The sequence below is a fragment of the Lethenteron reissneri genome, chromosome 7, assembly GCF_015708825.2.
Source record: "Lethenteron reissneri isolate LAM-NWPU_2019-01 chromosome 7, ASM1570882v1, whole genome shotgun sequence".
NCBI lineage: Eukaryota > Metazoa > Chordata > Hyperoartia > Petromyzontiformes > Petromyzontidae > Lethenteron > Lethenteron reissneri.
In genome coordinates this window covers 5587443-5602672 of record NC_083785.1, presented here as the reverse complement: position 1 = coordinate 5602672, position 15230 = coordinate 5587443, and the positions used below count along the sequence as shown (strand labels likewise).

At 57.5% G+C, this 15230-nt stretch overlaps 1 protein-coding gene across 1 annotated transcript in view; it reads left to right on the top strand.

The window, feature by feature from the left end:
• Positions 1–15230, top strand: part of LOC133356554 (neurobeachin-like protein 1) — a 54189-nt gene that overhangs the window by 21729 nt on the left and 17230 nt on the right. The window contains 20 exon segments of the mRNA XM_061574130.1: positions 169–275; positions 1120–1197; positions 2732–2815; positions 4027–4125; positions 4782–5030; positions 5584–6215; positions 6439–6571; positions 6753–6875; positions 7359–7794; positions 8126–8217; positions 8587–8679; positions 8831–8957; positions 9867–10000; positions 10152–10308; positions 10697–10799; positions 11546–11696; positions 12600–12770; positions 13245–13404; positions 14204–14292; positions 14924–15204. Of these exon segments, the coding sequence (XP_061430114.1) occupies positions 169–275; positions 1120–1197; positions 2732–2815; positions 4027–4125; positions 4782–5030; positions 5584–6215; positions 6439–6571; positions 6753–6875; positions 7359–7794; positions 8126–8217; positions 8587–8679; positions 8831–8957; positions 9867–10000; positions 10152–10308; positions 10697–10799; positions 11546–11696; positions 12600–12770; positions 13245–13404; positions 14204–14292; positions 14924–15204 (3499 nt within the window).

The following is a 15230-nucleotide window of genomic DNA, read 5'->3' as shown; positions in this document are numbered from 1 at the left end:
AGATCGGTGCATGTGCAGGAGCCGGGTGGATCATTGCATCGCAGGACGATGAAGGATGGTGGTGACTTGGAGAGGCTTTCATCCAGCAGTGGATTGGCCATGGCTGATGATGACGATGACAATAATATTGTCGACGACAATGGCTCTTGACATTGTGTTATTGCGCAGGATCCATCCCGGAAATGTTAGCCTGCTCGGACCGGCCTGTGCTGCAGGCCAGCTTCCTCAACAGCAACTGCTTCGAGCACCTCACACGGCTACTCCACAACAGCAAGGTGTGCGGCACGTAGCGGCGCGTGACGCGGCGCGCCACGGCAAGGCCCGGCACGGGGCACGCGGCCAGGCCCCGTATTGCGTGACACAGCACAACTAGGCACGGAGTGGCACGGCACAACACAGCGTGACATGGTCTAGCACGACACAGGTACGTTACAGCAGGGTTCCTCACGGCGCACACGTCTCACGTGGCGTGTGCATCGTGCGCAGCGAGGCTCCGCGCGTACTACAGCGTCATCGCACGGCGTCATCGCACGGCATCATCGCACGGCATCATCGCACGGCGTCATCGAACGGCATCATCGCACTGCATGACGCAGCATGACGCATCGTGACTCGGCAAAGCGGGACAGTGTGGTCAAGTTTGACGTGTGGGTACCGCACGGCAAGGCCACAAAAGCAGGGTGGTATCGTTTAGCTTGTGAGCTCAGCAGCGCTGGAGAGGGCCAAGGCCCGTGACCTCCATTGGCACGTGCGGATTCCACGCTCGGATATGCAGAGATCCCGGTAATAAACACCGCCGCACACTCTTCAGTGTGTAAAGACCACAGTGGAAGTGCACGCGCGTTAGATGTACGTCTCAAACGCACCCCCGTGAATCGGACTCGTGCATCGCAGACGACGGGATGTCCCCATCGCTTCCTTGGTTGCGTTTTATGCAGGGCTCGCGCCGATATTCCATCCGTCGTGGAGGATGCGACGTCGCGGGGTTTGGGCTGGCCCTGTGTCCCCCTGCGCACCCCCTGGCCCCCACACCCCCACCCCTTGCTCCCCCAACTGCCGTCTCTCTCTGTCCTCACGAGCTCACGTCCGTGTGTTGCCCCGTGTCGTCTGCCCCGACAGCTCTTGTTGAGCGCTAGAGCCAAAGCGCCAGGCAAGAGCGAGAAAGAGCTTGCCAACAGCAAATTGCAGTTGGAGCAGGTACTCGCCTCCCTGCGAGCGTCGGGGTGACCTCTGAACTCTGTCCAGAGCCTGCTGCCCCCTGTGCTTCTCTGGGTGTGCCGGTGCCTCCTCTCGCTTGATCACGCTTCGCCCCCCCCCTACCCTGGGAAACCCCCCCCCCCTCCTTTCCCAAAAGCCTCCCCCCCTTCTCCCCCCTCCATCGCGACTCATCCTGGTGGAAGGGCCCTTTTTGTCCGTCTCTCTAGCGGTAGCGTTTGTATTTTTGTTTTTTGCATGCGTTTTTGTGTTGTCGACATGGCCGATTTGAATAAATCTTGACGTGTGTAAATCGATGCACGCAAATCTGATATGCTCTGGAAATTCTGCGTGGGCTAGAGCTGTGAATCAGGTGAAGGGGGAAATGGTTGTAATCGAGTCTCCATGACACCAACTGGAACCATGAAACTCACTGAGAAAGTCTGTGGGTCAGCCCACTGTCCCGGGTCAAGAGGTCAGACGTAGCCTAACCCTCGACCCCATACGGTTACGTTCTTCCTGCACGTGACGTGTTATACAACTGGTTGTTACGATCACCACAAATATTAACAGACTTTTAAACATGTTACGTGAAATTCTTACTCCTTTGGCTTTGTTTTTCTTGGTTTCAGCCACAGTGGCCATTAGAATCTGGTGGCTGGTCACGAAGATTAAACCACCGCCAGTCTTTGGCTGAAATCATGCAGACTGGCCGGTATTTGTATCAGATTCAGTTTGATTTGCATGAGGCTGTACGTTTAACAACGGTGTTGCGGGGTTAGTTTCTTTTGCAGTCAACAAACATTTTCAGAAACCACGCGCCGGTCTGTTAATCTCAGTTCCGTTGGTTACTGAACAAATTTCCCAGCTGCGAGTTTTGCGATGCATCGAGTCTGCTCTGTGTGGTTTTCTCATCCAATCGATTGAAATTGAACGCGTGCGGAGGAGGCGACGCCGAGGGCTCGTACACACCACGGCCGGCGTCTCTGGCCATCGGGCCCCAAAGGCACGCTTGGGTGGACCCGTGACGATTTAACATTTTTGAGCCTCTACCAACCAAACCTCGTCCACGCCTCTTTGTAAGCGTTCATTGCCAAGCGATGCCGCGATGTCGCCCGGCGAGCGACGGGTTTTCAGCTACGCTCAAACACCGCAGCACGTTTAGTGCACGATTGTCAGAAAGTACAAGAACTATTTAGAGCCACTAACACAGTGACAATTGTTACCACTTGTGCCATAGTTTAATGGTGAATTCCTGAGCTGCCGTGTTAATCCGTGGTGTGTACAGAACCTCAGCCTGGGTGGTCTAATCTCTCTTTTCAAACAAATTAGATGCAGCTTGTTGACATCGTTGTTCTGCGCATGACACGTTTCTGATTGTAGTGTACGCTGCTGCACGTGTGTGTGTGTGTGCATGTGTGTGTCTGTTAAGCGCGCGTGTGTGTGCGTGCATGTCTGCGTGCGTGTGTTGCATGTGTTCCCGTGTGTGTGCGTGTATTTGTGTGCCTTCGTGCGCCACCTGCTGATGCCTGCGCAGGGCCCAGGCAAGCGTACGGACGCCCTGACGGTGCTCACCATCCGCGTGCTGACGTGCGTGATGCACACCTCGCCCGCTGCCAAGGTGAGCCACCCACACGGGGCGGGAAACACACACGGTGGGGCGGGGGGGCGGGCACACGCAGCATCGATAGCTGCTGTGAACTTCACTCAGAAGTGCGAACGTGCTAGACTAGCTGTACAATGAGAGACACACCCATGGACTCTCTCGTACGACAACCACAACAACTGCCACTTCTTGGCGGCGGTGCCGTCGTGCCGTTTGTGCCAGGCTTCATGTACTTTGAGACTGTTGTGCGATGTGTCGAAGGATCACGAGCAAGAGTTTACAGGTTAGGCCCCCAGGTGTTATAGTTTAACTCGCTTAGATGACGTGAACATCGCTTTTCCACCCTCTTTCGTTGCTGGAGCACGACTGCCCCTAACTGCCCAGGAGCGTCCTTCATGAGCCTCCCCAGAGGGCGATCTTGACACCACTTTTTGTGGAAAGTGCCGTGAGCAAGCACCACAAAGAGGAGCGTAGTCGCAGCAGTGTAGGAGGACACGACAGCAATTATTGCTGCTGCGTTCCCAAACCTGTGTGAGATCGCCCATTGCAGAGTTGTGTCTTGGTGGGTGTGTGGAATGTGTGGCCGAGCCTGCTTCCGTTAGCATCGATGGCGTCTTATGAGACTGTTTGCTCAGTATCTCCGTTACCATTTTTTTCTCGTGTAAATGTAATGCGATACTGTTCAGCTGTCTCGCAAACGATTATCGGTTGGGCTGCCCGCCCGCTGCCGCGTGGCTGGGGGAACTTTCTGTGAAACTCTACGTTCTGTTGCTTCCATCGCACTGCTGGCATGACAGTCGGTTGTTATTGTTGATGCTTGTAGAACGATGTTGTCGTTTTGTCATGACTACACTGTCGGTGTTGTGTCAAAATATTATTCGTAATTCTCGCAGAGCGGCGCGACCCTTCTTGTTAGTGAACAGGTCAGCCGAAGCGGATCTCGCGGAGTTACCTCTCGGAACCATTAAAGTGACCTCTGGTCCATAAGTAGTGGGTAGCACTTTCCGGCACGCCCTGCCACCATGGGTAACAGTCACCATGGGAGGGCTCGGGGTTCGATTGTGAGTTTGCGTTTTTGTATTTCCAATACGTGCATTAATCGTTTTGAGGCTGGCTGTGGCATTCCAGCGAATAATAAATGAAAATTCCTCAACCTTATATCGACTGGGTTTTGGGACACTTTTCAAAACCCCGTGGCATCATCGTTGTTGCCGCTGCCTCCACAGGAGGTGTTCAAGGAGCGGATCGGCTACAACCACCTGTTCGACCTGCTGCAGTCCCTGGGACAGCCGTCGCTTGCGTTGCTGTACGAGCTGCTGGACATGGTGAGGGGTCACCTCCTGCGCCATTCCTTTTTGGGAATCTGACGTGACTCTCGTGATGGCGACGAGATATATTTCTCATCCGGCGGACGGATGACCTGACGCAGACGTGCCTGGTCCCCTCGGCTCGCCGTTCGGAGGAACCGTGGAGCGAGTCCGGAACAATCCTGGAAGAGGACCCCTGTCTTTGCCCGAGGGACCAGCAGACTGCAGCGATTCAGAACTGACTCGGTGGTGAAGTGGTTAGCGCACCGCCCTGTGAACATGGCCACCTGGGTTCAATTCCCGGCCACGGGTAAAATCGATGACGAATATCTGAACTGGTGCAATGCCCTCCCTTGGGTCGACTCGGCCTTATATGTAACTTGCTGACCCACCCCTACTGTGAAAAGACTCACCCCTACTGTGAAAAGAGCTTCACAGCTCATTGGATTCTTCCAGTTTAAATAAGGATGCTGATTCTGATAAGAGTACCTGGTGTGGTGTGTAAACATCAGCACTTGGGAAACAAACGCGGCCGGGCGTGGCGCTGGCCACACCCACCCCCTCGTGAGCCGTGCCGGCCTTCTTCGGCACTCTCTGAAGGCACTTTTCCCCAAACAGTCTGCTAAAGGCGACACGAGGGATCTCTGCCTCTGTGCGTGCGTATTCGGTCGCAGGCGGTGGAGGGAGACCACAGGCAGGCGCTGAGCGGCGCCTCTCGCATGTACGGGGGCGGCGGCGGCGGCGGCGGCGTGGCCAACGTGCAGGCGCTGCTGATGCTGGTGCGCTGGCTGCCCACGCTGGAGTCGCTGTCTGCCCGCTCCTACTTGGCCGCCGCGCTGCACCAGCTGTGCTGCGCCGACCGTCCCAGCCGCACCGTCTGCGTCAACGCCGGCATGATGTCCTGCATCCTGGACTCCCTGCAGGTGACGCTGCTGCCTCCCTCCCACGCCTGCGTGCGTGCCGCCGCTGCGCACCCCTACACGCATTCAGTTCCCTGCGTCGGTTCTGTATCGCGCACACACTGGAGGTGCTCGTGGGATGGCGGGGTGGCGGCGCAGTGGTGGCAATTTTGCCCCGCAGCAAAAAACCCTGGGTTCGATTCCCGACTCGGGTGCCTTTCTGCGTGGAGTTTGTATGTTCTCTCTCCCCCTGTTCTGCGTGGGTTTCCTCCGGGTTCTCCAAATTACTCTCATCTCTTTGCAGCTGGTATTGGCCTCGTAGCGCAATGCGAACAAATTAGTTGCAAAATCACTCGATCGGGAACACACACACACAGCAACAACATCGCCCCCTGCTAGGACAACTTGGCAGGACCCTCCTGGAAAAAGATCCTTGCTGGGTAAGCGAGCGCGAATAAAGATTGCGAGCAAGAGGCCCTGCCATTGGGCAGGGGACCTCATCAACGGGGTCAGAGACCTTGACGCCTGTTCCCGCGCTGGGCATGCGGCGCGTGAACTCCGCGGTGCCACCCTGCAGATGGTGGACCCCGTTCGGCACATGGACTGCGCCGTGAGCCTCGTCGGACTCCTCGAGGCGCTGGGCTCCCAGTCCATCCGAGCCAAGGAGCTCTTCTGCCTCTTCAGGCTCCTCCGCGTCCACGCCTCCTCCCCCACGGAGTCCGCCTTCTCGTCGGACGTCCCCACCCCCGACGCCGCCACCTCCTCCTCGGCGGCGTCCAGCGACGCTCCACCGGCGCCGGCTCTGGTGCCGGTCGGCGTGAGCACGAGGCTGCACGTCGGCACCGCCACCGCCCTGGGCACCGTGCTCACGGTCGGCGGCGGCGATTACCTCGACAACGACGGCGGCCGAGCGGACGACGGGAGCGCGAAAAGGAGGTGGAGTTCCACGGACGGTTTCAACGCGGAAGCGGCGGCGGTGCACCCGCTCACCGGGACGGTGACGCGTGCGCTGTCGGCCATGGCGCGGCGCGACGGCGTGGAGCGCGCCATGCACTACTTCGACCTGACGCACGCCATGGCCGGCATCACCGTGCCCGCCGTGCAGCGCTGGCCCGGCAGCGGGTTCAGCTTCCACGCCTGGTTCTGCCTCGACGCCACCGAGCAGAGGCTGGCGCACCTCGCTGGCGGCAAGCGGAAGCAGTTGTACAGGTAGGACGGTGCGTCATCCGTCGGTCGCTACGGCGCGGACACGCGGACACAGCGTGGTCGTGCGTGGTCGTGCGTGGTCGTGCGTGGTCGTGCGTGGTCCTGCGTGTGTGCGGCCCTGGGATCGCTTACTCACGCCAATCCTGGTGGCAGAGAGGCCAAATATCCTCTCCACGTCTTCCCCGGTGTCCCCCCCAACCCCCCCACGTCTCTCACCCCATGGCAGCTTCTTCACGTCGAGCGGCACGGGCTTCGAGGCATTCGTGACTGGCGCCGGCGTGCTGGTGGTGGCCGTGTGCACCAAGAAGGAGTACGTCACCGTCAGCCTGCCCGACACCTGCTTCCACGACTCGGCCTGGGTGCGCCTCCCTCCCTCCCTGCCTTCATGCCTCCACTCCACCACATATGTGTGCGATGTATCACAGGTGCTCGCTAACAGCACTTTCCCCAGCAGTCTGTCAAGGCTGTACGGGGGGTCTTTGTGTTTGTGCCGTGAGTGACCGTGCGCTGTGCGTCCCTCTCCGCCCGCTGCGCCGGCAGCACTGCGTGGCCGTGGTGCACACCACCGCCCGGCGCGCCCTCTTCTCCCAGTGCATCGTCAACATCTACGTGAATGGGCAGCTGCGTGATACGGCGCCTCTCAAGTTCCCCCCAATGGGCGAGGTGAGACGGGAGCGATGGCGGGAGGCGGGAGCGAGAGACGCGGCTGTTCTCCTTTCTGTGTGAGTTTTCTCTTTCCTTCAGTGCCTGTGTGAAGGCCATGAGTGTTTGGGTTTTCCCGTCCGCTTGCCGGTTGACATTGGTAACAGGGTGCTTCGTTGCGCAAGGACTCGGGCTGTGCCGGTGACTCCGCACCCGGGCCTCGCTCCAAAACACCTGGAGAACAACGCAGCCTCATCTAGCCCAGATCTCACTGCTCTCAAGTTGAATGCCGCACTTCTCTACACCAGCGTTAGCTGGACGGGGCAGGGAAAGCAGTGGCGCTCGAACGCACACCGCGACCGCAAGCGTAGGCCATTGTGTGCCAGAATCAGGGTCGATGTTTGTGAAATTTGTAATCTACCCACCCCGCCAGGTTTCATCCAGCAGTGAATTTGGCAATGCCCGACGACGATGATGATGACGCTGTCATCGTTGTTTTTCCAGGCGTTCACGTCGTGCTGCATCGGCTCGGCGGGCAACCGCACGATCACGCCCACGCCGTCTCAGATCCCCGAGCCCACGTCCTTCTTCCCGGGCTCGCCGCCTCACTCCACTTCCTCCACCTCCTCCTTCCCGACCTCCCCATCATCGCACGGCGTGACGGCCATCCCGTCGCCCATCTCCGCGTCCAGCTCCTCGGTGCTGGACGGCAGCCCCACCCGGCCCTCGGCCTTCCCGGGAGCCGGCCTGCCGCGCCTGTCCTCGTCGTCCGGCGTGCCCAGGCTGACGCCCGGCGCGGCGCCGTGCCTGCGCACCATCCCGGCCGGCACGCAGGACAGCGAGTGGGGCTCGCCCACATCGCTGCGGGGCCAGCTGGGCTCCGTGAGCGTCTTCCACGACGCCCTGCAGCCGCCGCAGGTCAAGGCGCTGCACCAGGCCGGTGGGTTTTGCCGAGTTTGCAGTGAATTTAGTGATTGCAGCGATTGCAGTGTTTGCAGCGATTGCAGTGTTTGCAACGTTGCAGAGTTTGCAATGATTGCCATTTTTGTGGGTGTTGCAGTTATTACAGATGTGGATCGGTAGACATGGTTGATACTGCTGCAAGCCTTATAGGTGCCTACTCACTAACAGCACTTGTCCCAGCAGCCTGTGAAGATTATACGGGGATCTCTGTCCTTGTTGTGTTTCTGTGTGCTTGTGTGTGCGTGTGTACACTTACCCCTCCAGTCTGGTCAGCTATATGGGGGATTCTTTTGTTTGTGTGTTTGTAGGCCCAAACAACCTGTTCCCATTCAAGCCTCCGGAGTGTGCCCCCGAGCTGACCGACCTCCCAGCCAAAATGTTGCTCTACTACACCCCCAAGGTGCGTGTGTGATTGTGTGTGTGATTGTGTGTGTGATTGTGTGTGTTGTGTGTGTGATTGTGTGTGTGGGGAGCGATGTTGTAGCAGTTAGCGCGCTTTGCCATGAACCCAGCGACCCGAGTTCGATTGCCGCTCACGGCCAACACCAGTGACGATTATTTGAACCGGTCCTGGGCCTCCCCTAGGTCGACTCAGTCTCCAATGAGTACACTGGGGAGACAAAGGCGGCTAGGCATGGGGCTGCTCACACCATCTACTCGTACGCTACGCCATCCTTAATAGGGGCTCACTAACGGGACTTGCACCAACGGTGTTATAGGCTATACCGGGAATGTTTAACCGTGTGTGTGTGTGCGCTCGTGCGTCTAGGCGTGTCAAAAGCTGCTGTGCCTGGACCTCGCCCCCAGCCACCTGTTTGACGGACGACTCACCGGGCAGACGGTCGTCAACTGGGACATCAAGGTAACGGACGACTTGTTCGTTACCCGCCCATTAGTCGCCCTTCGCTCGCCAGAGCTCCCGGAGAAGTGCCCGATCGCCGCCGTCACTCGGGAACCCTCGTCAAAGCGCACACGGAGAGCGTCGGACGTCTGTGCGTTTTGGTTTTGCGCAGGACGTGATCCACTGCATGGGCGGCATGGCCGTGCTCGTGCCCCTGCTGGAGCAGCTCGTGTCCACCGAGTGTCCCGCGGCGCAGCAGGACGACGGCGGCGCCTTCTCGTCTCCCGCGCGCACCTCCGGTCAGCCCGCGACGACCACAGAAACTCGTTAGTTTTGGTACTGGCAGCGTTGACGTTGGCAGCAGAGCTTGGCCTGGCAGTCCTGTGGCGGCGCAGTCGGCCCCCCGGTGGTAAAGTCGCGGCGAGAAGATTATCTTCTCTTTCGAGTCCTGAGCCATTTGTGAGCACGTTGCATTTCTACGCTGCTCTTATGAAAGTTACTGTCACGTTTGCATTATTGCCTCATAACAATTGTAATGTCTTGAAGTAAAATTTCAGCCGGGGGTTGACACAACCCATAATGATCCCCGGGAAGAAGAACACATGGATTAGAGACATTAAGCAAGTTAGTGACATCACTTTAAATGTTGGGAAAAGTTAAGTGGGCTTGGGCAGGGCACGTTGCTCGGACAGGTGATGGCTGGTGGCCAAGACTGATGATGCGGTGGCAGCCAAAGTCGGGAACATGCCCGAGAGACCATCCCCCGATTAGATGGAGCAGTTAAATCCGCTCGTGTCGAGTAAGTAGATGGATCGCTTGCATTGTGAGACTGTGAGAGAGCTAGTGATTGTTTGGGGAGGCCTTCATCCAGCTGTTGATAGATCATGGCTGATAATGACGAGGGTAAAGATAATGAGCACCTCGTCGTTTGAAGTCAGTCGTGATTGTTTCTTGGGAAATGCTGGCCTCCACCATAGGAACGTGTAATTGCCATAACAGGCTCAGGACCGCTAAGATGTCAGTATGAGGGTCAACCACGACGCTGGTGGTGTACAACTCCCGAAGACAGAGCACGGCCTGGTGGAGCATCACAGGGCTGTGAGCGGTCAACGCGGCTCCACTCCACGCAGGAGCTCAGCGTCTCGCGTCGTCGCTCGCACGCTAACCGCCGCGTCGCTGACGCTAACCGCCGCGTCGCTCGCTCGCAGAGGCGCGACTGGAGGGAAGCCACGTGGCCTGCTTCCTGCTGCTGCTGCGCAACTTCGTGCGGAACCACCCAGCCAATCAGGAGTCGCTGGCGCAGAGCCAGGGCATGGCCACGGTCGGCGCTCTCATCTTGCAGGTACTGAGGGCACGCGCGTCGTGGCGCAAGCCGCCTCAGCCGTAGGGAGGGGAGCTCCGCTGGGCGTGGTTTGAAGGCGCCTGCAATTAAACCCCGATTCCTCCCGCGCCCCCGTTCCCTCTTTCCCCCCCACTTCCCCGCTCCCCCGCAGAGCGGGAAGCGTCACATGGACGCGAGCGTGCTGACCGCGTGCCAGCTGCTGGTGGAGGCGGTCATCGATACCAACGCGCTGCTGCTGCACCAGGTGTACCAAGCGCTGCTCTTCGACTTCCGCTTGTGGAGCCAGGCCGACTTCCCCGTGCGCATAGGTGAGCGCGTCGCTCACCGACCGCCACACGCCACTTCCACCGTGGAAGACTTTGACCCCATACAATTTGAACCCAGGGGTCAGAAGCAAGGTGAAGTTGTCATCATGGCCAAGGTGTTGATGCCAACATCACCCAAACTGTCCGTCGGGTTAAGCCACCACTGTTGGGGGATTGGGGTTCCAGCTACATACGCTATTTTATCGTGGTCAAAATACCATCTCGCATCGGCCTTTACGGGTGGGTTGGTCAACGTCGGCACCGCCGGGGAGAGAGACAAAGGCAGCCACACCGCTGTCCACCACCACCACCTGGCGCACCGAGCAGCCGTGCTTATTTGGCGCTCGCTGAGTGGGACGCCTCTGTGTGTGTGTGTGCCCCGTGTGTGCAGGACACATCCAGTACCTGTCGACAATCATCAAGGACAACCACAAACAGTTCCGACGGCGCTACGGCGTGCAGTTCCTGCTGGACGTTGTGCGCACGTACTACGGGTGAGAGCGTGCCTGGTGCTACCATGATGGCAGGATGTTAACTACCTTGCCTGATATACAGAAGGTTGTGGGTTCAATCCTGACCCTGGCGCCTGTATATGTGGAGTTTGCGTGTCTCTCTCCCCGTGGTCGCGTGGACTTTTCTCCGGATCCTCCGGTTTTTTCCTCCACATTTAGAATCACCGTCACGCGTTTAGAGTATTTGGTTGCGGCTATACAGTTCCACGTGATAAGCCACTTTTTTGGGCTATAATCTGGCCAGGTTGCTTCTGAAAAGGAGCTACATAGTTCAGTGGGCTTTAGCTGGTAAAATAAAAATAGTTTAGTTTAAATCAATAGTTTACCGCCTCGCTCAGTCGAGCTGCGGTTCTCAACCCCGGGCAGCCTGCGGCGTGGATCCCAGGAGGAATGTTGATTGCGCGTGGGGAGCATTGGCGCCTCGTCCGCGACGAGATAACGCACAAAAACACAACACGGAGCGCATCGCTCGCCAACACCGCGTTGACGAGAGGCGTGGACAGGCAATCTCTCTGAGTATTGTGACCGTAACAACCTGGGGGATGGGGGGCCCAGGAGCTGGGGTTTGGAGGCGGGGGGCACGGGGGCGAATTGCCGTGGGGGCCGCCATTCCGTTTGAGGGCCGCCGTAGCAAATAGGTTGAAAACGATTGGGTTAAAGGTTCGAGGTTGCTGGCCGTAGTTGAGCACGTGGAGTGGATTCTGACCCCCCGCCCCCCCTTTCCCCAGGAGCCGCTCGTCGGAGCTGTGTGCTGAAGACCTCAGGGTGATCCGAGCCGCCATCTTCGGCCTCATCAAGTACTACATCACCAAGGAGGTGTCGAGCGACGAGGTGCAGAGCATCATCAACTTCGTGGCCTCTGTTGGCGAAGAGGAGCAGGTGGGTCGGGTGGCAGCGGCAACTCTCATCCTCTATCAGTGCAGCTGTGGCGTCGCTATTTTATCGTTTGTTTCCTTGTTGACACTCTCACTCGGGGATAAATACGACGGCTTCTAATCTCTATGTATGTAAGTGGTAAAGGCGCAGCCCTGCAATATCCTGCTCAGCCAATGCTGGCACAGGGGTCTTCACTCCAGGGAGCTCGGGAAAGTCCCTCTCGAGGTTACGTGGCCTAGTTTTCCACGCTGGCGAAGACGTCTTAAAATAAGTTAGAATACCCCCACTTGACCCCACCTCGTGCGACCTGCTGATCGACCAGCATTTAGACTGCTGGGTGGACACAGGCGGTGTGGGATCTAATAAAGTGTCCCCAATGTTCTATCGATTGAACCGGAGTCCTCTGCATTGCCAGTCCAGGGTGCTAGCCATTAGAGCACCGTCAGGGGCTCCCCTAGGCTGCGCAATATGCTGCGCTCTGAGATGTTTGTTACGCGATGTACATAAAATAAACGGCAGTTGTTTTTGTTGTATTATACAGACACACAAACACACGAATCATCGGCCGCTTGACTTAGCAGTAAAGTGAGTGGCGCACAATAAGTTGCGAGGTTACGTCCTGGTTGGGGGCTCTCTCACTCCATCATCCCTCCAGGATCCATGAAGTGAGCACCACTTTGTGTGGAAGCACAGCAGTGGTTGTCCTATGGATAGATTCGCCCACGCCATAGGAATGAGGAATTTCCACCCCTCGCACAGGGCTTTGAATCGGAGATGAGCACCGCCTCGATGCTTAGTTGAGCAGGAGGTCACTCTAACTTTTGACTCGTAGACCTAACACCTGGTGCATCCTGTACACTGCCAGCCCAGTGAACCCCGGTGATGTTCACTTGCGCGCCGCCGCAGATCAACGCGTGCCTGGACATGCTGTTGGCGCTGCTGCGCTCCAAGGGCCCGTCGCCCAGCTACGAGCAGCTGGTGCTGCTGCTCACGGAGGCCGGGCAGTGTGAGGGCCTCTACTCGCTGCTGCTACTGCAGCGCAAGCACTCGGACGTGCTGCGCGAGAAGCTCTTCCGCGTGAGTCTGCGCCACGCCACGCCTCGCCGTCTTCCCACCAGCCCCTCTCTCTTGTTGTTGTTGGATTGTCTCCCCAGTTTTGTCTCGATTGCACAATCGGCACCACGTCACGAGACGAAGCGTCCGTCCGAATCTCTCGTGGATATCGCAGAGCTACATCTGAGTGCCCTTCAAGTGACCGCTGGTGCCAAACAGCGGAGAATAACACTTTACCACCTGCTCTGCAGGTGGTAAATTTAGCAAAAATTACTTGCAAAACCAAATTTAAAATGATGGTGACCGGGCTGAGACCATCACCTCCCCACACCAGGGAAACACGATCCAGGGTTTGTTTGCTTAAACAAATGCTGTTTTATTCGAATTTTTCCAGAAAGCCGATAGGCCGGTGTATTTGTGTGTGTGGGGGCACAGAATGGAGTTCTGCTTCTGAAGCTCGCGACCACTAACGAGCGAGTGGTACCCTTGTTTCTGCAGCTGTTCCTGCGCCTGCTGCGCAGCGAGCGCATCGGGGAGAAGAGCAAGCAGCGGTTGCGTCTGCGGGACGGGCTGTTCGCGGGGCTGGTGGCACTGCAGGCCGATGTGCCCGTCACGCTCACCGTCGTGCGAGGGATGCTGCTCATCATCGTCACCGCCGGTGAGTCTGCGTGCGTGTGTACGTGTGTGAGCGTACGTGCATACGTGTGTGCGTGTGTGCGTGTGTGCGTGCGAGCGTGAGCATGCGAGCCTTCTCATTGCCGATTCACGATAAAATACGCGCCATCCGCTTAGCATTGGACGTTGTTTGAAATGAGCTGGCCATTGTGTTCCGGCTTCAAGGTCTGAATTTTGCCAAATTTTTAAAATTATCTGCAAATTACTGGGACTACACACACCAAGCAATAATCACCCCCTTCTGACCGACTAATGCCATTCGCAGGACAGCTGCAACTAGGGGTGCCCGTTCAAAGGTTTTAGATGTAAAGTAAGTCACTTATCACATGGAAATGGTTCTGAGTGTAAAGGGCCTCGATCAAAACAGATCATTATCATTCATAATAATAGTTGATTTATTCACAGAAGCCTCAGTCTCAAAACACGTGTGTTGGGATGTTTATCGCATTGCCGAATGTCGGTGTGTCTCCCGTCTCCAGCGGGCATGTGGCAACGCTCTTCTCGGGTGAACGTTGAGACTCACATCAACCCCTTACACGCAGTTTGCCCTTGAGAAATCACATGGCGTGCGTCCGATCTCATCAGAGTAGTTGAATTATTCAGAAGCGAAGTAGAGCTTGGGTAGTGCTCAGACGGGATTATCACCACGCACAGCAGGCTGCTTTAGGCTGAGCTTTGAGGATCGACATCGAGTGGCGAATGACATCGATGCGTCGTTTAGAGCCCCGTGTGTCCGCTGAGTTTTTGCCCGACGAGGAGTGACGTGCTTTCTTGTACCCCAGACACGTCGCCCAACTACCAGGACATCATGGCCGTGGTTCACTTCTCCCGCAAGGCCGACCTGTCTGTCAGGCATGCCGTGTGCAAGAAGGTGAGTCGGCGCTGGGCTTGGCAAGGGGTCTGGTGACCGGAGAGCCAAGGTTTTGCTCCGATTCTCGATCCACGGCTCGCACCAAACGCCTGCTGCTTGCCGTGTGACCCACTCTGTGTGTGCCCATGTAATAAGCAGAGCAGTCGTGCTCAAAAACTCTCGGGGTTTTAGTTAATTTATTGTTATTTTAACAACTATTTATCACGATTGCGCAATTGGCATCATGGTGCACAAATTATCAGAGCTGGAATTTTCGCCAAGAGAAGTTCAGGACCAATTGTAATGTGATATTTTGTGCCACCATTGGTGGCCCGGCTGAGATCATTAACTCACCACACCTGAGAACCCGTTTGAATCGCACGCGGCTGAAACCCGTACTCGAACCCACCCACTTAGCGGTGCCAGCTCAGCCCTCTCACCACTGAGCCACCCGGCAACCTGTGACACCTTGACACCTTCCGTGTTGGTGACATCAACGGGGTGTGACTTGCGTTCGCACCGCTCGGTCACCTGGCCACCTCTAAAGACTTTGAGTGTTTTTATTTCCCCTGTCATTGGTTTCCTTCCGAGCATTTTCAGAGACTCGGAATGTTTCTTCTCTCTCCCGCCCGACCCCCGCTCCTCCCTGCAGGTGTTTGACCTCGTGTACAACTCGCACGACGCAATCCAGCAGATTGCGCGCTGCACGGGCTGGCAGGACACACTCGTCCGGCTCCTGGCCTGGGAGTCCAACCCCAACGCCCAGGCCGGGGACACCGCCAGCCCCACGGATGCCACCCCGCCGCTGGGGGTCGCCGTAATCCCCGAGGGAGAGGTCGCGACCCGGGCGGACGGGGACAAGGGGCCCCGAGGGCACCACAAGGCCAAGCTGTGCCGACAGGACACGCTGTCCAGCACGTGGTTCATACAGAGGTCAGAGGCTCGGAGACGGCAGGAAA